The following is a 22,846-nucleotide window of genomic DNA, read 5'->3' as shown; positions in this document are numbered from 1 at the left end:
TGCCTACTCTGAAGTAAGCATCCTTAATCTGAGTGCTATTGACTCCCAGGTAAATCAGAGACGTCTGAACACCTGGAGCCCCCCCCCTTTCATGCTTTAACTCCCACAAGGCTCTGAACAGCGCAACTGAGGAGCAAGGTTTATGGATGTTGTAGTCCAAACTATCTGGAAGGGTTAAGGCTACTTCCCCTCCCCCACCCCCGCTAGGGACAGGACCTCCTCGTCCATACGGGCCTCTCCGGTCGGGCTGAGAAGGGGGTCCGGCGGGCCAAGCTCCGAGGTCGCAGGGACTACATCACCCATCAGCTCTCACAGTGGATTAGATGGGGTTTGTAATCCAAAGCACATGCTTGTGGAAGGTCGGTTTTATATGGGGTGGTCGTTCCTGAGAAGGGAAGTCAACCCTCCCGCTTGGAGTGTTTTTACCCCGAAGGAAGCCCCACCGACTCCATGGGGCTTACTCCCAAGAAAAGGTTCTGCCGGGGCTTTATAATAATAATATAATTTATTGTCATTGTAAGTATATACACAGTATACCATACAACGAAATTCACAATTTAGCGTTCTTTTCTGGTTCTTTTCTTCAGACCAGTCATTTTCTCAACCCCGCGTTATCTTCCCACGAGCCCTGCGGGGGATTCAGGGCGAGTTTCCCTTCCCCTTGTCCGGCGCCGGGACCGACCCCTCTGCGGCGCTTCCCCCGGTCCCGCCACCCTCGCCCTGCGCTTCGCTCCTCCCCTTTCACGCCGTCGGCCTGGGGTGGGCGTGGCTTCGTTGCACGACCCGCCCCGAATCCCTGCCTCTCTCTTTTTTTGCGGAGCTGCCCGCCAGCTGGCCGGGCAGAACTGTGACGTCACAGGCGGGCTGGGACGGCGTTGCAAATGTCCGTCACGCTTTTGCAGAATGTCAGTTCCGCGTGGGTGCCCTTGTTCTCAGCGGTGACACCCAGGAGTTGGCAGCTGGCCCTGTAATGGCCGAGGGCTCGCCTCAGGATGCCCGTCCCCGCCTCCAGCGACAAGGACTCTTTCGGGGCCTGGAGGGCGACCTGGCCGTAGATGAAAACCAGGGCTTGGTGGAGCTGGCGTCGCCCGCTGTTCTGGTCATCCTTCTGGCGGGGAGGAGGGCACCCATCCCAGCTGTGCAGTCCTGTAATGTGGCCAGAGTGAGGCCCAAATGCCCCGCAGCAGAGAAAGAAAGGATCTTGGCCACTTTCTCTATCTGTGCTGCTTCCCGGAAATCAGATTTTTCCACCAGCTCCTTCAGCCTGCCCTGAACGAACGCCCGGTCCTCGCAACAGGCCAGCGACACTCCCAGCGCTTTATAGAGGAAGCTCTTTTCCCGGGACCCATCGGTGTAACTGGGCCTCTGCTCTTCCAGGTTGATGATGACATCTTGGGTCCACCCATCATCCTCTATCCTTTTCAGGGTTTTGTTCAGCAACTGCAGAAGCTTCTGCTCCCATTCTGGCTGGCTCGCTCTCGGGCCTTCTGCCTGGCAAAATCCCCAGATCTTCAGGATCTGCTCTGCCCAAAGCTGGACGACGGCTTCGTGGACGTCAGCCCGCAGGGCGTGCAGAAGTTGGAGGGCCCAGAACCCTCTCCGGCTACGAGGGGCAGCCGAGACCAGAAGCCGCGCAAGGAGCTGCTGTGGACTTGGAAGTGTTACTCCTCCTTGGCAAGACCCAAGGTGCAGCCTGGATCCTTCTGGCCGAAGGGCGGCCAACTCCTTCAGGCGCCTGCAGAGTGGCGTCAGAGCAGGAGCGTATCCCTCTGCCACCACAAGGGACAAGAGCTTCGGCCACGGAACTTTATTCCTTCCTGGGGCCGAAGCGTTGAGGTGCTCAAGCACATTCATGGCTGGTCCTTGGGAAAGGACCTCCTCTTCTTTTTCAGCCAGGACTCCAACAGAGTCTTGGCCATCTACGAGCATTGCTTCCATCATCAGGAGACTGATCAGCTCCTGCACTCTCTCCCGGAGCAACTTGGGCTGTGTCCCTCCTCATGCCTCAAAGTTAAGCCTTATGGGATATGTAATTCAACAACATCCAGAGGGGCATATCTTCTCTCTAACCCCAACTCCTGGTCAAGTTCCTAGACCCCCCAAAAAAACCCAAAAGTTGCTTCGTTTATTCCAGATCCCACATGTACGTCGCAACAAATTTTGTTACAACTACTGTATTTTTTTTCTTAGCATCCAACATTCACTTTCCTTCTTTCAACTTAAAGGGGAGGTACCTGTCATTCATCTTCACACGCTGGGAGAAGCAGAATGTGGCATATTGCCTTACTGGAAAAATCAACACGCCCACTCAAATTACTGCACCAACCACACTCTCAAAGTGGATTGTTTTTCAACACATAATTTCCTCTTTTTTTATTAATAAGAATGGCAAGGCTTATTTCCCACCAGCCTCCCATGTTAAATCTTTGCTGTGATGTTCTATTCTGTATCACAACAGCGGAATTGTAACCACACCACGTCGTTGCTGTCGTTTCCGTGTTCTCTCAGTCAAGAGTTTGAAAACAACTCTAAAAGAGCGGTGTCAGAAAGAAACCCAGGCTGCGATTTGATGTGGATTTATGTAGGATCAGCAGCTGGTGATCCTAGTAACTCAGAAGTAACCTCTTAATGGCCCCTGCCGTAAACCCAGTATGAAAGAAATGTGGGTACAATCAGGCCAGTGCAACAGACCTTATAAAATAGTAGGTGGAGATTTGTTTCCAGTCTGTGGCCTCCTTCAAATGTGCTTCTTTTTTTTTTAAAAAGAAGGTATCTCTCTTCTGTTCAAAGATCACATGCGTTCTAATCACACCAGCCGTTCTGATCTATATTTCCAGACAGACTCTTCCACACAATTCCTTGTACAGGAAGAACGTACCCTGGGAGACTTCAGAAGTGTTTGCGGTTTTGTCGCCGCGTACCGGACTTCAGCCTTAACCTTAAGGGCCCAGGAGTTGTAACAACAGCACCACACTCTGAAAAACAAAGAACGACACTCTTACGCTTCAGCTTTAACGATTTCACTCCCCTCCTGAAGGATCCTTACATTGGCCCGTGTTTTTAATTCCATTTTTTTAACACTTTGAGCAACCTTGAGTCCCTTTATCATGAGAAAGGTGGCCTCTAAACGAGACAACTAAAAACAAATACATCGCCTAGTTTGTCTTTCACCCCGAACTGACAAAAAGGTATCCCAATGACAGCACTCCCATCTGCACAGGAGTGGAACCGAGATACCACAGTGGGACTATTTCTAGCCCCCATCAGGAAAGGGTGTCCCAAGCAATCCTCACTATGTGCTGTCAAGTCAATTCCAACTTTGGGTGACCTTCCCCCCCCCCCCCCGAGTTTTCCAGGTAGAGAAGGCACAGCAGTGGTTGACCCTTCCCTTTGTCGGGGGCTGCTCTGGGACTGAGCTGCTGGCCCAAGGCCACCCAGGCTGGTTCTCCTTGCAGAAGGCACAGGGTGGTGGTGTGGAAATTAAACCAGCAACCTGTGGCTCTGCAGCCAGAGACTTAAACCACTGAGCTATCCAGCCTGGTTGTTCTTGGCAATAATTGATGTGCGATCACATCCATTCTGACTCGCCAGGCAGTTTCTTAGGGAGAGAATGTACAGAATCGCTTTACCCTTCTTCTTTTTTCCCTCTGGATCTGTGCCGCTTGCCCAAGGCGACCCAGGCTGCCTTTTTCTCCCAGGACCCCACAAAGCAGGGGGTTAAAACTCCCAACCTCTTGCTCTGCCGCCGGATGCTTAAAATGCGGAGCCACCCAAGCGATGATCCCTCCACACAAACTCTCCTTTAGGAAAGGAACCCAGGCATCTGAACAACGACCTCACACACACACACAACCACCCCCCGCCCCAGTTCTCAGTCTCATCAGGATGTGGCCCCACCTGATAAGGCCTTCTGCCTCTTCAACCTGTGAGGGTCTCCAACCCCCCCCCCCGCCCCCGAGGAAGGGAAGCCAGGCGTCCTAGTGGCGCTGCTTCCACTCCCACCCCTTCAGGCACACCCTCCTCGAGAAAAGAACCCAGGCGTCCCAGGGAGGACACTTTCTTTCACTCACTCACAGACACACACACACACACACACACACACACAAAAACACAACATATCCTGAGGAAAAAGGAACCCAGGCGTCCTAGAGGTCGAACGTCCCACTCACTCCCCCTCCCCTCCCCCCTCCCGGAAAGGGACCCAGGCGTCGTCCGAGCTACGATCCCTTCTCACATATAAGCCTTGATGGGGGGGGGGAAAGGACCCAGGTGTCGTCCGAGCCTTCGCTCCCTCCCCCGCGGAAGAGAGAGGACCCAGGCCTCCGAGGCCGCCCCCACCGCCCCTTCCCAGGACGTCGTCTTGTTCCCCTCACTGAGGGAGGGTCTCGAGACGCCCGTTGGACCCCGTTGGCCACGTCTCTTCCGGGAACGTCGCGCCCGGGTGACGTCACTGACTGCCCGCCCGCCGCCGCGAGGCCTCGTCTCGCGAGAATTCCTTCCTCTCCACGCGGAGCCCGAGGCTGCCTCTGGCAAGATGGCGCCCCGCTCTGCCCGTGCACACTTCCGGCTTCCTGGGGGACGTCACTTCCGCTGAGGCGCTGGCGGGTGATTTCGAGACGGGCGCGCTCCGCTGGGGAGGCCCCGGCAGGAGGTGAGGGGCTGGAAGGGCCGAGGGGTGGGCAGGGGATTCGAACCCAGGACCCGAGGGATTAACACACACCCCCCGGCATCTCCCACCTCCCTCCCTCCCTCTCGCTTTGTGCCTGGCCGACCTGGCAGGGCTGTTGTGTCCCTTAGGAGGAGGCGGGCCGGGGGGGGGGGAAATGCCGATCCGGGGAAGGGAAAGGGGAAGACACGTGTAAACTCGGCACGATAGCACGGAGGGGTTCACGTGTCTCCTACCCACCCACCCACTCTTGCTCAGAGGTCCCCAAGGGGGGCCCTTTGGAGGGTGGCCAGATTGGAGGGGGGGTTGAAAGGGTGCAATTATGGGGAGGAAAAAAGGGGGGGTGAGCAGGTACCTCAGGGAAGAGGCCAATGGGTTTCCTGACTGGCAGTTTCAAATATTTATTCACTTATTTATTGCATTATTGGCTTATTTATTTGCTTACCTGTTTACTTATATAGCGAATGTTTACATTGATTTTATTTTACTTACTGAGCCTCTCCTTGTGCTTATTAAATTACATTTTTTTGAAAAAATCCCACCTGGCAAGAACAGGATCATGCCTCTTACCACAACAGAAATGCCAAGGGAAATGCAAAGAAGGCATCGTCGGGTCCACGGCAAGATCCCCAAAAAGGTGATAAAATCACAAGAAGAGGCGGCGGCCCGGCCGGGAGACGTTCATGCGTTCGAGATGCAATGAGTGGAAACCCAGATTTGAAAGGTGGAGCTGGACGGCCAGAAAGACCCAACAAGCAGGTCTTAGATCAAATCATGCCTGAACAATCTCCAGAGGTGAAGGTGATGACACTGAGGCTGTCTTACTTTGGGTGGATCATGAGAAGACAGGGTTCTCTGGAAAAGACCATCCTGCGGGGAAAGGCGGAAGGCAGCAGCAGGAAAAGAGGAAGACCCCCATGAGAGATGGACGGACTCCCTAAAAGAAGCCACAGGCTTGGGTTTGCAAGAGCTGATCCGGGACTTTTGGGGGCCGCTCATCCATAGGGCTGCCGTGAATCAGAGGCAACATGACGGCACAGAACAACAAGGGCGTATCTTTAATCTTTAGTTTACCATCTGTGGCCAAATGTGATTGGTTTTCCTGACTGGCAGATTTGGCTTTGACAGTTGAGTTCAGGGTTCAATTTCCACTGGGAAGGTTGGTTTTTTTTTCATTTGGCAAGTGAAATGGCTAATGAAACTGAGAAGCTGGTTTTGCCTTGTGCTGTATTACAAGATGGCTGTGAATTCCGATGGAAGCTGTTTGGTTTTCTGACTAAGTGTGACTTTATTTATTTATTTAAAATAGGCTTGACCCTGGCTTTCTCCTTAAAAAAGGACCCAAAGCACCTTTAAAAAAAAAAATGCTTAATTCCAGGATTCCCTCTCATAAACCTCAGTTTTTCACATCCCGTTCTCCCCCATCCCTTCCAGGTGCCGTCTCCCCGCTCGTGAAACGCAGGTCTGAGAGGAAAATGGTCTCTCCAGCGCAGTCCTTAACAGAAACCAAGACACGCTCGACAGCGACCAAAACGCTGGGCAGTCCGGTACGTGAGAGAACCCACTGTGGATTTTTTTTTCTGTTATAAATCAGTGTGGAGGGAATAAAAGTTTGGAAGAGGAAGGAGGATCGTTTAAGTTTTGAGGCAGAAAGAGTGTGCAGGGAGTGAAGCGTCAGAGCGTGATCGGTATTAGTTAAGATAGAAGAGATTACATATATAAAAGCTGCAACCAAATGAGAGATGCTTGTTTATTTGCTTGTTTGTTTATTAATTAAAATTCTATCCCACCCATCTAGACCAAAGGTCTATTAGTTAAGATAGAAGGGGTTAAAGGGAAAATTCTGAAGCTTTCTGTAACTTTAAGAATGTGCGTGAGAACCATTCCTGAAAAAACATAAAAACCAATAAACCTGTTTTTATTTCAAACTTAATTCTTGAATGGACCTCAGTCTTTCCTAGGAGATATCATTGGTAAAGAGATCAAGGGGTGGCACTTTTTTACCATAAAAGGAGCCCCCAGGCCAGCAGCCTCCCTGGTCAATGAGTCATCATCTCCTGTCACAATAGTAAAACCAGCCTTCCCCTCCTCACACACCCTTTGCCCCATCACTTTACGGTTTCCAGTTAGAGAGAGCACTGGTTAGCTGATCAGTCTCTTCATGATGGAAGCAATGCTCATAGACAGCCAAGACTCTGTCGGAGTCCTGGCTGAAAAAGAAGAGGAGGTCCTTTGCCAAGGACCAGCCACGAATGTGCTTGAGCACCTCAACGCTTCGGCCCCAGGAATGAATAAAGTTCCGTGGCCGAAGCTCTTGTCCCTTGTGGTGGCAGAGGGATACGCTCCTGCTCTGACGCCACTCTGCAGGCGCCTGAAGGAGTTGGCCGCCCTTCGGCCGGAAGGATCCAGGCTGCACCTTGGGTCTTGCCAAGGAGGAGTAACACTTCCAAGTCCTCAGCAGCTCCTTGTGCGGCTTCTGGTCTCGGCTGCCCCTCGTAGCCGGAGAGGGTTCTGGGCCCTCCAACTTCTGCACGCCTTACGGGCTGACGTCCACGAGGCCTTCGTCCAGCTTTGGGCAGAGGAGATCCCGGAAATCTGGGGATTTTGCCAGGCAGGAGGCCCGAGAGCGAGCCAGCCAGAATGGGAGCAGAAGCTTCTGCAGTTGCTGAGGAAAACCCTGAAATGCATAGAGGATGATGTGTGGACCCAAAATGTCGTCATCAACCTGGAAGAGCAGAGGCCCAGTTACACCGATGGGTCCCGGGAAAAGAGCTTCCTCTATAAAGCGCTGGGAGTGTCGCTGGCCTGTTGCGAGGACCGGGCGTTCGTTCAGGGCAGGCTGAAGGAGCTGGTGGAAAAATCTGATTTCCGGGAAGCAGCACAAGTAGAGAAAGTAGCCAAGATCCTTTCTTTCTCTGCTGCGGGGCATTTGGGCCTCACTCTGGCCACATTAGAGGACTGCACAGCTGGGATGGCTGCCCAGAATAGCGGGCAAGGCCAGCTCCACCAAGCCCTGGTTTTCATCTACGGCCAGATCGCCCTCCAGGCCCCGAAAGAGTCCTTGTCGCTGGAGGCGGGGACGGGCATCCTGAGGCGAGCCCTCGGCCATTACAGGGCCAGCTGCCAACTCCTGGGTGTCACCGCTGAGAACAAGGGCACCCACACGGAACTGACATTCTGCAAAAGCGTGACGGACATTTGCAATGCCGTCCACGAAGCCCAGAATGCCAGCTTCCGGCTGGCCTGCAAAGAAGAGATCCTGGACACTTTGTTGGGCTTTCTTGGAAGGAAACGCTTCTTTGAGACATCCCTTTGCCCGAGAGCCATCACGGCCGTAGTCTCTGTCAGCCAACTCAAGCCGTGCCTGTCGGCTGAAGACCTCCGGGGTCTGCTGGCTCTCGTCACCAGGTGCCTGTTTCCCCTCCCTCCCCTGGAGCGCCTGAAAAAGAGGGCCAGGACGGAGCAGGAGGCTTCCGACGTAGAGATCAAGTACACCAGGTCGATGGAAGCTATGGGGAAGCTCATCCAGGTCCTCGTAAAGGAAGATCCAAGCTCAGAGAGGACTGAGGAAATGATCCAGGTGATGGAGCCCTGGCTGACGCGATCCGAGTGGATCCGAGAGAGGGCCCTGCAGGCCAGTTGCCAGGTGCTAGCTGCCTTCCAGGTCACTGCAGGTCTTCCGGTGGGAGAAAATCTGAAAGCCTATGGTGGCCGGGTGGTCTTCCTAGCCCCCTATACCTGGGAGAGCTCCATCGAGTGCCGGCGATGGGCGGCCAAGGGCATCAGCCACTTGGTGCGCATTCAAGGCCGGTCAAGAATCACAGAGGAGGAAGAGAAAGAATTGGATTCCGCCCTCTGTGATCTGCAAGCGGAAGTCCCCCCTGATCTGACTGAGGCCTCGGCCACGCTGGCTAAGGTGGTGAGCACCCACCTCCCTGAAGATCAGGTGCTGGACTTCGCGGAAGCCCTCCTGGAAGCCCTCGCCTCCAGGATCCCCATCTGTCCCACGGCTGGGGGTTGCTGGCTGCTTGCCCTCGTCCAAAACCGTGGGGATACGATAAAGAGCCAGATCCCAGGACTCTTGGACCTTTTCTCCAGCCACCTGCCGGCCACCACGCAGTATGGCTTGGAGGAGGTCCTGATGGAGGCGGTCTTCACCCTGGCCCACCAGCACCTGGACACCGTCGTGAGTCACCTCCTCCGCCAACCCCTTCCGCTGGCCAGTGGGACCAGCAGGATCTGGAGGCACTTAGGTGAGGACCCATCCCTAGCCTTGCTGATCCTCCCGAAGCTGCTGTCCTTCATGACCCGGCCGTCCATCCTGGGGACCATTTCCAGCTCTGGCCGTGAAGAGCTGGAGGAGGAGGAGGTGGCAGTAAAACACCTCAAGGCCACCTGTGCCATGTACGAAGTGCTCTTGGGGCTGCACATGGAGGTGATGGTGTGGAACGCGTTTCCCCAGCTCCTGTACTCTCTCCCGGAGCAAGTGAAGTCCTGGTGTTCATTTGGGGATCCTGCGACTTACCCGGAGGGCCTCCGTATGTTGACCGGGTGCCTGCTGCAGACTGGCATGCTCGAGGGCGTGCTCATCCAGAGGGTCCTTCCCTGGATGAAGTCGGGATCCTCAAACCTCCGGCTCCTGGGAACCACAATCTTGACCGAGGTGATTCCGCTCTGCAGCAAAGAAAGGATCCAGCTGAGAGCCTTCCTTCCGGTCCTGAAGGAACGAGCCGAAGACCAGCAGCCGGACATCCGCCTCATGGCTCTGAGAAGCTTGGGCCGGCTTCTCTTTTGGGCACCGGTTGAGGTGAGAGGACAAAAGAAGGTGATCCTTCAAGTCCTTTGCGGTCACCTACACGACGCCCCGGTGGTGGCTGAAGTGTTGGACACCTTGGCCCTCGTTCTCCAGCACCTCAGGTGGGGCAAAGTGGCCTCCGTCTTCAAGGACATCTGCAGGAACGTCACAGTGTTCCTGTCTGACGAGGATGACCACATTCGCGGGGCGGCCTTCCACCTCTTTGCGGTCTTGGCCACCTGCGCCAAAGGGCAGTGCCCGGCGTTTTTTGCGGAGCAGGTGAAGCAAAATCTGGCGCCCCTGCTCGTCCATCAGAGCGACTGCAACCGCAAAGTCTCGGAGGCGTGCAGAGTTGCTTTTTCCCACGCCCTGGATTTTGTGGCAGAAAAACGGCTTCGGCATCTGTGTAAGACGACCAACATCAGCTCCACAAAAATTACTGTAGACCTCTGCCAGCACCTGGTCAAAGAAAGCCCCAAACGGAGCGTGGACCTCCTGAGAAAAACAGCAACCTATTTCTCGAGCGGCCAGGACGAGGTCCGGATGAAAGCTCTGGAAATTTCAGGGGCCCTTTTACAGAGCATCCCAGTGACAGGGATAGAAGATGAGACGCTGCATCTTCTTCTGACTGGGCTGGAGGCGTTGCGGGAGAGGGCCGGCCCAAACCTGCCGAGGGCAGCCGCCGCCACGGGGGCTCTGGAAGCCACGATCCTGAAGAAGAAGGATGATCTTCTACAGGCCACCACCAGCACCGCTCCGAAAGGTCGCACCTGGCGAAAGAGGCTTCTGTTTTGGCGGCGAAACTAAATTCCATTCAGAACAAACGGCCCACCTCCTGAAAACGAACAACACAGCCAGGCATTCACCAGCCATAGGACAAGATCCACGACCTGGCACGCGGGACTGGAGGAACTGGAGGACAGAGCCCTGCAATGAGAAGAAAAAAGGGGGGACCGGGTCAGGGGTTCAGGGTCCAATGCATCGCCTCCTGTGAGATCCTCGCCTAACAAAGAGACGATCACATGGCGATGAATTCTGTAGGTTGGTCCACCTCAGACCCATTTATTGATTTCTGGGTAACCCAGATAACCTGTTTTTTATTTTTATTTTTGAAAAATGGCACTGAAGAAAACAGACAAAACCAAACAAGATCAATACAAGAAGAATACAACATCTTATGAAAACACGACAAGAATAAATGTGAATTTTAGCGAGGAAGAGGAAACGAGGAGAAAAGAGAGCAAACAAGATGAATGCAAGAAGAACACAAAATTTTATGAAAGCACAACAAAATTTTGTATTCGCGAAGGCTTTCATGGCCGGGACCTAATGGTTGTTGTGGGTTTTCCGGTCTTCTTGGCCGTGTTCTGAAGGTGGTTCTTCCTAACCTTTCGCCAGTCTCTGTGGCCGGCATCTTCAGGGGACAGCAAACTGTGCTCTGGGTAGGCTGGGAGTGGAGTCTTTATGGCTGTGAGAAGGCTAGTTTGTGAGATAGGCTATTGTCCTAATCAGGAGATGGGTGATTAGTGCGTTTTGTTGTGGGTGTATTGTTGTGATAAGGAGGGGAGAATATCTGTCCCTGTGGTTGATGGGTGTCATTAGCTGGTCTTTTGTGTGTAGTAATCCCCTGACCTTGTGGCTGGGTGGAGTTCCTTGACGTTTTGCACTCTGTTTTTTACAGCTGGGAGCAAAACTTTGTTGAGTTTTAAACTTCTTTTTTACTGAAGTTCTGCTGGTGCTTGTGGATTTCAATGGTATCCCTGCGCAGCCTGACGTAATGATTGCTGGTGTTGTCCAGTATTTCAGCATTTTGAAACAGAATTTCATGTCCAGTTTGTTTTAGGGCATGTTCAGCTACTGCAGATTTTTCTGGTTGTTTTAGTCTACAGTGTCTCTCGTGTTCTTTGATTCCGGTGTGGATGCTTCGTTTTGTGGTTCCGATATATACCTGGCCACAACTGCAAGGTATCCGGTATACTCCTGCAGTGGTGAGGGGGGTCCCTTCTGTCCTTTGCTGACTGTAACATTTGTTGTATTTTTGTGGTGGGCTTGAATACTGTTCATAGGTTGTGTTTTTCCAGAAGTTTCCCCATGTGGTCTGTGACCCCTTTGATGTATGGCAGAAATACTTTGTTTGTGGGTGGCTGTTTTTCTTCTTCAGTTTGGTGTTGTTTTCGTGGTTTGATGGCTCTTGTGATTTCATTTTTGGAGTAGCCATTTGCCTGTAGGGCCCAATTCAGGTGGTTGAGTTCAGCGTTGAGAAACTGAGCTTCACAGTTCCGATTTGCACAGTCTACCAGTGTTTTGATTATGCCTCTTTTCTGCCGTGGGTGGTGGTTGGAGTTTTTTTTTGTAGGTACCTGTCTGTGTGGGTGGGTTTTCTGTAGACCTCGTGTCCCAGTCGGAGGTCAGTTTGGGTAGGACCATGACATCTGGGAACGGGAGTTGGCCCTCTATTTCTTTTTCCATGGTGAATTGTGTATTTCGGTGGATGCTGTTGAGATGGTTGAGAAATTCTTCCAATTTTTCTTCACCGTGACTCCAGATTGGAAAGGTGTCATCCACATATCGGAACCAGATTGTGGGTGCGAGGGGTGCCGAAGCCAGGGCAAGTTTTTCAAAATGCTCCATGTAGAAATTTGCTATAACCGGGCTGAGGGGGCTGCCCATGGCCACTCCATGTGTCTGTTCGTAGAATTCATTATCCCACTGGAAATAGCTGGTTGTAAGGCAGTGCTGGAAGAGGGCCTTGATGTCTTCTGGGAATATCTGCTGGATGAGTGAACAGGGATGCTACATCAAAACTGACCAGTCTGTCCCCAGCGTTGAGTTTTAGGGTGCTGATCTTGCTTATGAAATGTCCTGAGTCTTTGATGTAGGGTGAGGTTTGTCCAACGTGGGTCTGTAGAAGGGTTGCTAGGTGTTTGGCTAATTCATATGTTGGGGAGCCGAAGGCACTTAAAATGGGCCTGAGTGGGATTGAGTCCTTGTGGATTTTGGGGAGTCCGTATAGTCTTGGTGGGAGAGCTTCTGTCTTGCAAATTCGTTGGAGGACATTGGGGTGCAGGGAGGAACTCCTGATCAGCATGTTTGTTTGTTTTGTGATTTTGTTAGTTGGGTCCCGTTTCAGTTTTCTGTAGGTGATGGGGTCTAGAAGTTCAATGATTTTGTCCCTGTATTCTTCTGTTTCCATGATTACTGTAGCGTTGCCTTTGTCTACTGGCAGGATGATGATGTTCGGGTCTGAGTTCAGGGACTTGACGGCATTTCTCTCCTTTCTTGTTATGTTGCTTTTGGGGTGTTTTGCTTTCCGTAGGATCCTAGTCACTTCCCCTCTTATTTCCTCTGCTCTTTCTTCTGGAAGATGATATAATGCTGATTCCACGTTGGCAATTATATCTTCCACAGGAATTTTGCTGAGTGTTACTGTAAAATTTCTTCCTTTGCTTAAGACTTAGGTTTCTTCTGGGGAGAGTTGGCGTCCCGATAGGTTGATGATGATGCGCGTGGTGTCTAGTGTAGGTTCCTGTTGGCTTGTTTGGCACTTGTTGAATTTCTGTTTTTGTCTGGCTGTGTGGTTCATCATTTCTTTTTCCATCTTATTGTAAGAGAGGGGCTTCTGCACCCCTCGCACCCACAATCTGGTTCCGATATGTGGATGACACCTTTACAATCTGGAGTCACAGTGAAGAAAAATTGGAAGAATTTCTCAACCATCTCAACAGCATTCACCCAAATATACAATTCACCATGGAAAAAGAAATAGAGGGCCAACTCCCGTTCCTAGATGTCATGGTCCTACCCAAACTGACCTCCGACTGGGACACGAGGTCTACAGAAAACCCACCCACACAGACAGGTACCTACAAAAAAAAACTCCAACCACCACCCTCGGCAGAAAAGAGGCATAATCAAAACACTGGTAGACTGTGCAAATCGGAACTGTGAAGCTCAGTTTCTCAACGCTGAACTCAACCACCTGAATTGGGCCCTACAGGCAAATGGCTACTCCAAAAATGAAATCACAAGAGCCATCAAACCAAGAAAACAACACCAAACTGAAGAGGAAAAACAGCCACCCACAAACAAAGTATTTCTGCCATATATCAAAGGGGTCACAGACCGCATGGGGAAACTTCTGGAAAAACACAACCTACAAACAGTATTCAAGCCCACCACAAAAATACAGCAAATGTTACAGTCAGCAAAGGACAGAAGGGACCCCCTCACCACTGCAGGAGTATACCGGATACCTTGCAGTTGTGGCCAGGTATATATCGGAACCACAAAACGAAGCATCCACACCAAAATCAAAGAACATGAGAGACACTGCAGACTAAAACAACCAGAAAAATCGGCAGTAGCTGAACATGCCCTAAAACAAACTGGACATGAAATTCTATTTCAAAATGCTGAAATACTGGACAACACCAGCAATCATTACGTCAGGCTGCGCAGGGATGCCATTGAAATCCACAAGCACCAGCAGAACTTCAATAAAAAAGAAGTTTAAAACTCAACAAAGTTTTGCTCCCAGCTGTAAAAAACAGAGTGCAAAACGTCAAGGAACTCCACCCAGCCACAAGGTCAGGGGATTACTACACACAAAAGACCAGCTAATGACACCCATCAACCACAGGGACAGATATTCTCCCCTCCTTATCACAACAATACACCCAGAACAAAACACACTAATCACCCATCTCCTGATCAGGACAATAGCCTATCTCACAAACTAGCCTTCTCACAGCCATAAAGACTCCACTCCCAGCCTACCCAGAGCACAGTTTGCTGTCCCCTGAAGATGCCGGCCACAGAGACTGGCGGAAGGTTAGGAAGAACCACCTTCAGAACACGGCCAAGAAGCCCGGAAAACCCACAACAACCACAACAAAAATAGTTAATTCTAGGGACGAAGTGGAAACGAGGAGAAAACAGAAAAAAACCAAACAAGATGAATACAAGAATACAAAATTTTATGAAAGCACAACAAAAAAATGAATGTTAATTCTAGGGAAGAAATGGAAATGAGGAGAAAAGAGGCAAAACCAAAGTAGATGAAGACAAGAAGAATACCACATTGTATATATTTATTTATTTGTTTATTTGTTTGTTTGTTTATTTAGTTATTTAAGTTCTATGCCGCCCACTCTACCCAGAGGTCTCTGGGCGGCTCACAACAATTAAAATTCAATACAATAAAAGATATTATGATTAAAAAATACAATTAAAATACAATTAGAATTGCCATCATCAGGACCCACAGCTGATATTATTTCGATTAAAAGCCTTCTGGAACAGGAAGGTTTTGACCTGGCGCCGAAATGTCATCAGCGTCGGAGCCCGATGAATCTCAGTCGGGAGGGCATTCCATAGTCTGGGGGCAGCTGCCGAAAAGGCCCTTTGTCTGCAAGGCGTCCCTCTTACCTCCTTGAGGGACGGCTCTTTCAAAAGGGCCCCCTGGCTAGATCTTAACTGCCGGGTAGGTTCCTATGGAAGGAGGCGGTCCTTCAGGTATCCAGGGCCCAAGCCGTTTAGGGCTTTATAGGTCAAAACAAGCACTTTGAATTGGGCCCGGGCAGCAACTGGTAGCCAATGCAGCTGATACAGAATCGGCATGATATGTTCCCTGGCGGCTGCTCCACTCACCAGCCCCTTCACATCCAAACCACCATCTTCCAGTCCCGTTGAGAAAACCAGGTCCTACGTGGAATAAAGCCAGCGTGAAGCAAGGGAGGGAGACCCCCCCGTAGCGTGTCTCTCAGCCTCCCTGCTTTCCACTGTGCTGTTCCCGAACTTACTTGAGGATTTGGGCCAGCCAGCCGAGCACGGGCCGCCGGCGGTACTTGTCCTCGTCAAAGTCGATACGGGCCTCTGAAGCTCATCCGACTCTGCCTTCCCGGGTGTCATAAACTTTCTGCGGTGAGGAGCCTGCGGCCAAAGGAATGGACAAGAGCACAAATAAGGATTAAAAAAAGAAATATTATTTATTTATATTTCTATCCTGCCCAACTGGGTCGCTAGACTACTTAATCTGGGTGGCGAACAGGAGGACAACGCAGGCATAAATCAGTAAGGATAATCCCAGTGAGGGGGAAAAGGGGGTTCCAGACACGACCACAGGAACCACAAAAGGGAAAAAAAAGATTAATGGCAGGCTGTGGGGTGGAAGGGATAGATAAAATGACTTGATTAGAGGCGTGGGAAAACAGCTAAGTCTCCAGTGGTGTCCTAAAACCCAGAAGGGATGGGGCCAGTGGCACCTCTGGTGGCAGGGAGTTCCAAAGGAAAGCGGCCATCACAGAAAAGGCCTCGTTTTGAGGGTCCAATTTCCAAGGGAGAGGTGCTCAGCCAGGTAACAGGGTCCTAAACCCTTAAGGGCTTTATAAAAGTTAACAGAAGCACCTTGAATGTGGCCCGGAAGCAAATAGGCAGTCAAGGCAGATAAGCTAGGATAAGGGGTTACATGGGTCATATAAAGAGACGCTCCAGAGACCAACACGGCAGCAGAGCATTCTGGACCTGCGACATTTGAACAGCCTTCAAAGGCAGCCCCCCCCCGTAGAAAGCTCCCCAGGGCCTGCCGGCTTCGCCTGTAGAAAATGGCTGCTCACGGACCCCCCTACCTGCGTTGATGGTGACAGGACCGCTGGCCAAGGCATTCATGGCGATCACCGTGTGGTGTTCCTGCACACCGCCGTTGTTCAGCCTTTGCTCAGGTGACTGAGGAGAGGCGAAGGCAGAGCTGGGGCCGTAGGAGCTTGGCTGGGGGGCCGCCTCTTCCGTCTGGAGCCCTGTGTAGGGAGAAGGGGGGGTAGGTGATCTTCCTGACTCTCTATCAAAATCTTCCTGTTCCCCCACCCACTTTAAAAACCCCTTCTGCCACTTGTGGCTCTTGAGGTCCCTGATATAGGGTGCAAAACTGCTTCCAACACACAGTGACCCTAACGTAGTTTTCAAAGTACGTGAAACGTTCCCGGAGGGGTTGACCATGATGGCGACCCTCCCCGATGGGTTTCCACAGCTGAGTGGAGATTTGAACCCAGGTCTCGTGAGTCCTAACGGGACACTCTAACTCCAGCAACACACCTAGGAATCTTAGTAGTGTTTGTTTTCATGCTGATTTTGTTCGTTTCAGTGTTCTAACTCTTTACTACTCTTCTTTTTTTAATGGGGTGCCCGTACTCCGCCTTCTACGGTTTGCACATTATAGTGGTCCGTGGATTGCACACTAGAGAACACGAATCACCAGGGCAACCCCAAAAGGCAATGCAGTAAGATGCCCCCCCCCCATCCACAGGAGATCAATTTTAAAAAAACCCAAGGATGCTGGAAAAAAAATGTGGATTATGCCGAATTCTATTTTAATGGCAAATTCTGAGGATTAAATATCCCCCTCTTAGCCTCTGAAGGTCAGAATGACGATGGTGGCTGGGAAATGCATGGTAGTGAGCGGAACGGTGAGGCCCCTTGTGGCTTGGGCAAGACTCACCACTGAAGCTGGACCAGTCTGTGTAGTCTGTGGCGTCGAGAGAATCTGTCTCCTGGACTGCCTCTATTTCATCGATCTGAGTGGACAGAAAGCAAACACCAGACCGAGGTTCATGACTAGGAATACAAAATTACAAAATCCAGAGCGGTGGGAAACAAAAAAAGTTGAGATAAAATATATACACATGCTGGACATCCACCTCAATGGATTAAATATTAGCCAAGGTTTCTTAAGCCATTACCCAAAAATCTAAGAATTAGATTGCATTAGAGTAAATTAAAATTGAAGTAAGGCTGCTTCTGAAAAAGAGAGGGTTTTTTTTTTAAACTTCATCAGCCCAGCCCCGGATCAAGCACAGAAACCCACCACAGAGCCACCTCTTACCAGTGGCAGTCCCAGTCCGGCCCGTGCCCAGTTCACTGTCGACAGTTTCCCCCGTAGCACCGATGCCACTGGGCTGACAAGGTTGGCTGGTGGGAAGACGGGCCCTTGGCAACTGGGACACTGGTAGCCAGCCGGGGCCGTGTTCTTTGGCAACTGGCTAGCCGTCTCATTGAGGCAGGACCAGTGAAAGAGATCTACGGAGAAAGGAACGGAAGCAGTTTGAGACAGAAGGAACAGCAACAGGCCTGCCCAGGGCTTTGCTGAAAGGCTGAAAGAGAGCTGCCCTTTCTTCTAGCGACAGACCATTTGGAAGGTAGGAAGTGGGTTTAATTTTGCTTTTTGCTTGCTTCCATGCTGGACATTTCAAGACCGATAGTCCTGCAATCCTTACAGACCCTTAAGGCCATACGTACATAAACAAGACACGGGATATTGTGTTCACCGAAAGCTCAGTTTCCTTATCTAAGAACATCATCTCTCATAAAATTGCAGAGGTGGAAAACGTCTCCAAGGCGTTTCAAGTCCAAAACTTCACAAAGCCAGGAATCCATAGCGAAAGCATCCTTGAAAGATGGCCATCTCTAACCCTCTTTCATCTCTTTGAAAACACCCACGCATCTCCCAGCCTTGGGTGAAGATGTGAGCCACCAAAGGCTCCTTTGTTTACTCCCTTTTCCTATCTGTATACTTACTGCTTTTAAATATTGTCTTTTCAATGAGGACGGCACCCCCCGGGGGTGTCCGTTTTTAAGGAGAGAGGCAGGGTGAAAATATATTTTAAATAAATAACAAAGACACAGAACTGTAGGCCTAAGTTATTCCCTCCCCGCCCGCCAGACACTTCAAGCCAGAATCAGAGCTTACAAATATTATTTCTTGGTTGATAAGCACCGGTGTGTGCGTGTGCGTGCGTGTGTGCGTGGGTGGCGGTGGTGTTCATGGCTTAATTTTTTTTCTTTGACTGCAAACATAAATAAATGAATCCCAGGAGTCATCTGCCACAAAGGTGGACCCATAACAGAAGGAGGAAGAACATCTTCCAAAAGCAGAAACACGGTCTGAACAGAAGAGAGAAGAGGCTCTCATGGAAACCCGTGTAATTCTGCGTTATTTTCCAGCCCTCTTCGTTTGTTTCTATGAAGCCAGATGGAAACGGGGTGAGATCTCTGAGGAAGAGGCCACCTGCTGGGCTCTTTTGGGCTGGTTTCAGGGTTAGGGTCGCCAGCGGCTTACGACAGACCTGCGCTATCCTACGAGCGCATGCCAGAGCACGCAAGAGGTTTCACTGACCATAGCAGACGAGCCGGACGGTCTCTTTGGTGGTGAGAAGGGTGCTACACAGCCGGCAGTTTGGGTTGTAGTCGCTGTCCTGAAGCCACTGGAGGTATGACTGAACGATGCACTGCAGAGGGGGTGGGTGGGAAAGAGGCCAGCGCTTGGTCAGGCAGGAGAGCATAGAGCAAAATGGAAGAAGAGCCAAATAGGAAAAGATTCAGTCAGACCCCCCCCTTATCCGTAGGATCGGGAACTACTGATTCAGTTATCCATGGTCTGAAAGGATTTAAAATATTAAAAGAACAATCCTGATCACTAAAGCCCCACTCCAGTCAGCCTTGCTCCGAGATGAACAGCCGACAGTGATAACCTTTTTTGGCAGGCCTCAAGATATTTTGCAGCCGGCAGGGAATGGGCTAATCCAGAAACAAAAAACATTTCTGAAACATCCTTTATGACTTCTGAGTGGGAGAAAGGAAGGGCTAAAATTTCACAATTATGCCTTTTTAAGCCACACCCTCCCTCCTCTCTGATTTTCTTCCACGCCATCCCTTCCTGCTCGAGTTATACCAAACGATCCACATCAGCCAAAAATCCGCTGCAAGTGAACAGTCTCTCTCCCCTTTCCCCAGGATTCCCCGGTGGCGCTTTTACCTTGGCATGATTAGCGACGATACAGTTCTCACAGACATTTACGCGGTGCTCAAAGCAGAAGAGGTTCGTGACTTTCCTCTTGGGGCACTTGCAGAGCCCCATGGCGCCTGGGAGTAGGGCTGGCGAAGGACCCACATGGGCTGGGCACGAAAAGAGAAAGAGAGATTGCAGTCGGGCTTGGAGGGAAACCTCCCCAGCTCCTGCTTGCCTTGGACTCTTCCCCTCTAAGATGGTTCAGACAAAAGAGGGGGAATTTTGGCCCTCCAGACGTTGGGCTGTGTCCCTCCTCATGCCTCAAAGTTAAGCCAGTTCGGGGTGAAGGACAAACTAGGCAATGTATTTGTTTTTAGTTGTGTCATTTAGAGGCCACCTTTCTCATGATAAAGGGACTCAAGGTTGCTCAAAGTGCTAAAAAAATGGAATTAAAAACACGGGCCAATGTAAGGATCCTTCAGGAGGGGAGTGAAATCGTTAAAGCTGAAGCATAAGAGTGTCGTTCTTTGTTTTTTCAGAGTGTGGTGCTGTTCTTAAAACTCCTGGGCCCTTAAGGTTAAGGCTGAAGTCCAGTGCGCGGCGACAAAACAGCAAACACTTCTGAAGTCTCCCAGGGTACGTTCTTCCTGTACAAGTAATTGTGTGGAAGAGTCTGTCTGGAAATATAGATCAGAACGGCTGGTGTGATTAGAACGCATGTGATCTTTGAACAGAAGAGAGATACCTTCTTTTTTTAAAAAAGAAGCACATTTGAAGGAGGCCACAGACTGGAAACAAATCTCCACCTACTATTTTATAAGGTCTGTTGCACTGGCCTGATTGTACCCACATTTCTTTCATACTGGGTTTACGGCAGGGGCCATTAAGAGGTTACTTCTGAGTTACTAGGATCACCAGCTGCTGATCCTACATAAATCCACATCAAATCGCAGCCTGGGTTTCTTTCTGACACCGCTCTTTTAGAGTTGTTTTCAAACTCTTGACTGAGAGAACACGGAAACAACAGCAACGACGTGGTGTGGTTACAATTCCGCTGTTGTGATACAGAATAGAACATCACAGCAAAGATTTAACATGGGAGGCTGGTGGGAAATAAGCCTTGCCATTCTTATTAATAAAAAAAGAGGAAATTATGTGTTGAAAAACAATCCACTTTGAGAGTGTGGTTGATGCAGTAATTTGAGTGGGTGTGTTGATTTTTCCAGTAAGGCAATATGCCACATTCTGCTTCTCCCAGCGTGTGAAGATGAATGACAGGTTCCAGCCTGTGGCAATTTTCAAAAACTTGGTGTTTTGGCAAGGGTTAAATAAATAAAAGTTGTTTCTTTCGTGCTGCAGTTAAAGGCACAAAAGAAAAGGCAGCGCAAGCAGTTAAGAAGGAGAAGCCCAAGGGCTTCGCTGGGGAGAGGGTCAGAGTACCTTTACCTCCCCTTTAAGTTGAAAGAAGGAAAGTGAATGTTGGATGCTAAGAAAAAAAATACAGAAGTAGTTGTAACAAAATTTGTTGCGACGTACATGTGGGATCTGGAATAAACGAAGCAACTTTTGGGTTTTTTTGGGGGGTCTAGGAACTTGACCAGGAGTTAGGGGTAGAGAGAAGATATGCCCCTCTGGATGTTGTTGGATTACATATCCCATAAGGCTTAACTTTGAGGCATGAGGAGGGACACAGCCCAACTTGCTCCGGGAGAGAGTGCAGGAGCTGATCAGTCTCTTGATGATGGAAGCAATGATCGTAGATGGCGAAGACTCTGTCGGAGTCCTGGCTGAAAAAGAAAAGGAGGTCCTTTCCCAAGGACCAGCCATGAACGCGATTCAGCACCTCAACGCTTCGGCCCCAGGAATGAATAAAGTTCTGTGGCCGAAGCTCTTGCCCCTTGTGGTGGCAGAGGGATACGCTCCTGCTCTGACGCCACTCTGCAGGCGCTTGAAGGAGTTGGCCGCCCTTCGGCCCGAAGGATCCAGGCTGCACCTTGGGTCTTGTAAGAACAGCACCACACTCTGAAAAACAAAGAACGACACTCGTATGCTTCAGCTTTAACGATTTCACTCCCCTCCTAAATGATCCTTACATTGGCCCGTGTTTTTAATTCCATTTTTTTAGCACTTTGAGCAACCTTGAGTCCCTTTATCATGAGAAAGGTGGCCTCTAAATGAGACAACTAAAAACAAATACATCGCCTAGTTTGTCCTTCACCCCGAACTGCCAAAAAGGTATCCCAATGACAGCACTCCCATCTGCACAGGAGTGGAACCGAGATACCGCAGTGGGACTATTTCTAGCCCCCATCAGGAAAGGGTGTCCCAAGCAATTCTCACTATGTGCTATCAAGTCAATTCCAACTTTGGGTGACCTTCCCCCCCCCCCCCAGAGTTTTCCAGGTAGAGAAGGCACAGCAGTGGTTGACCCTTCCCTTTGTCGCGGGCTGCTCTGGGACTGAGCTGCTTGCCCAAGGCCACCCAGGCTGGTTCTCCTTGCAGAAGGCACAGGGTGGTGGTGTGGAAATTAAACCAGCAACCTGTGGCTCTGCAGCCAGAGACTTAAACCACTGAGCTATCCAGCCTGGTTGTTCTTGGCAATAATTGATGTGTGATCACATCCATTCTGACTCGCCAGGCAGTTTCTTAGGGAGCAAATGTACAGAATCGCTTTACCCTTCTTTTTTCCCTCTGGATCTGTGCAGCTTGCCCAAGGCGACCCAGGCTGCCTTTTTCTCCCAGGACCCCACAAAGCAGGGGGTTAAAACTCCCAACCTCTTGCTCTGCCGCCGGATACTTAAAATGCGGAGCCACCCAAGCGATGATCCCTCCACACAAACTCTCCTTTAGGAAAGGAACCCAGGCATCTGAACAACGACCTCAGTCACACACACAACCCGCCCCAGTTCTCAGTCTCATCAGGATGTGGCCCCACCTGATAAGGCCTTCTGCCTCTTCAATCTGTGAGGGTCTCCAACCCCCCCCCCCCGCCCCCGAGGAAGGGAAGCCAGGCGTCCTAGTGGCGCTGCTTCCACTCCCACCCCCTCAGGCACACCCTCCTCGAGAAAAGAACCCAGGCGTCCGAGGGAGGACACTTTCACTCACTCACTCACTCACTCACTCACAGACACACACACACACACACACACACACACAAAAACACAACATATCCTGAGGAAAAAGGAACCCAGGCGTCCTAGAGGTCGAACGTCCCACTCACTCCCCCTCCCCTCCCCCCTCCCGGAAAGGGACCCAGGCGTCGTCCGAGCTACGATCCCTTCTCACATATAATAAGCCTTGAGGGGGGGGCGGGGAAAGGACCCAGGTGTCGTCCGAGCCTTCGCTCCCTCCCCCGCGGAAGAGAGAGGACCCAGGCCTCCGAGGCCGCCCCCACCGCCCCTTCCCGGGACGTCGTCTTGTTCCCCTCACTGAGGGAGGGTCTCGAGCCGCCCGTTGGACCCCGTTGGCCACGTCTCTTCCGGGAACGTCGCGCCCGGGTGACGTCACTGACTCCCCGCCCGTCGCCGCCGCCGCCGCGAGGCCTCGTCTCGCGAGAATTCCTTCCTCTCTAGGCGGAGCCCGAGGCTGCCTCTGCCAAGATGGCGCC

The 22,846-nt window shown here is 51.1% G+C and overlaps 3 protein-coding genes and 1 long non-coding RNA gene across 8 annotated transcripts; 2 read left to right on the top strand and 2 right to left on the bottom strand.

Annotated features, from left to right (window-relative positions):
* Positions 1-486: 486 nt before the first annotated feature.
* LOC140702855 (maestro heat-like repeat-containing protein family member 2B) lies at positions 487-22,756 on the bottom strand. 3 transcript variants are annotated; one of them, XM_078382094.1, is made up of 3 exons: positions 22,525-22,756; positions 2,879-2,975; positions 487-2,090 (listed from the first exon to the last, which is right to left on the bottom strand). In XM_078382094.1, the coding sequence occupies exon 3, from the start codon at positions 1,939-1,941 to the stop codon at positions 988-990; it is 954 nt and encodes a 317-aa protein (XP_078238220.1). In that variant the 5' UTR covers positions 1,942-2,090; positions 2,879-2,975; positions 22,525-22,756; the 3' UTR covers positions 487-987. The 3 variants fall into 3 exon arrangements, with proteins under 3 accessions (XP_078238220.1, XP_078238222.1, XP_078238221.1); XM_078382096.1 differs by lacking the exon at positions 22,525-22,756 and adding an exon at positions 21,916-22,378; XM_078382095.1 differs by lacking the exon at positions 22,525-22,756 and adding an exon at positions 4,235-4,429.
* On the bottom strand, positions 5,826-19,401 carry LOC144584881 (zinc finger protein-like 1). 3 transcript variants are annotated; one of them, XR_013539362.1, is made up of 7 exons: positions 19,267-19,401; positions 18,628-18,739; positions 17,338-17,531; positions 16,954-17,029; positions 16,088-16,255; positions 15,263-15,392; positions 5,826-10,388 (listed from the first exon to the last, which is right to left on the bottom strand). XR_013539362.1 is itself a non-coding variant. In XM_078382099.1 (6 exons), exons 1-6 carry the CDS (start codon positions 19,366-19,368, stop codon positions 10,324-10,326), a joined length of 717 nt encoding a protein of 238 aa, XP_078238225.1. In that variant the 5' UTR covers positions 19,369-19,401; the 3' UTR covers positions 5,826-10,323. The 3 variants fall into 3 exon arrangements, 1 of the variants encoding a protein (XP_078238225.1); XR_013539361.1 differs by lacking the exon at positions 5,826-10,388 and adding an exon at positions 14,535-15,164; XM_078382099.1 differs by lacking the exon at positions 15,263-15,392.
* LOC144584936 (maestro heat-like repeat-containing protein family member 2B) lies at positions 6,840-10,268 on the top strand. The gene has a single exon (XM_078382222.1). It carries the CDS (start codon positions 6,840-6,842, stop codon positions 10,266-10,268), a length of 3,429 nt encoding a protein of 1,142 aa, XP_078238348.1.
* LOC144584882 (uncharacterized) lies at positions 19,771-20,750 on the top strand. The gene is made up of 2 exons (XR_013539363.1): positions 19,771-19,875; positions 20,599-20,750. It is a non-coding gene; the product is annotated as an uncharacterized LOC144584882 (long non-coding RNA).
* Positions 22,757-22,846: the final 90 nt, after the last annotated feature.

The sequence above is a fragment of the Pogona vitticeps genome, chromosome 15 (assembly GCF_051106095.1).
Source record: "Pogona vitticeps strain Pit_001003342236 chromosome 15, PviZW2.1, whole genome shotgun sequence".
In the NCBI taxonomy this organism is placed as follows: Eukaryota; Metazoa; Chordata; class Lepidosauria; order Squamata; family Agamidae; genus Pogona; species Pogona vitticeps.
Note: the sequence above shows the minus strand (reverse complement) of the source record. Positions and strands in the feature narration are given on the sequence as shown.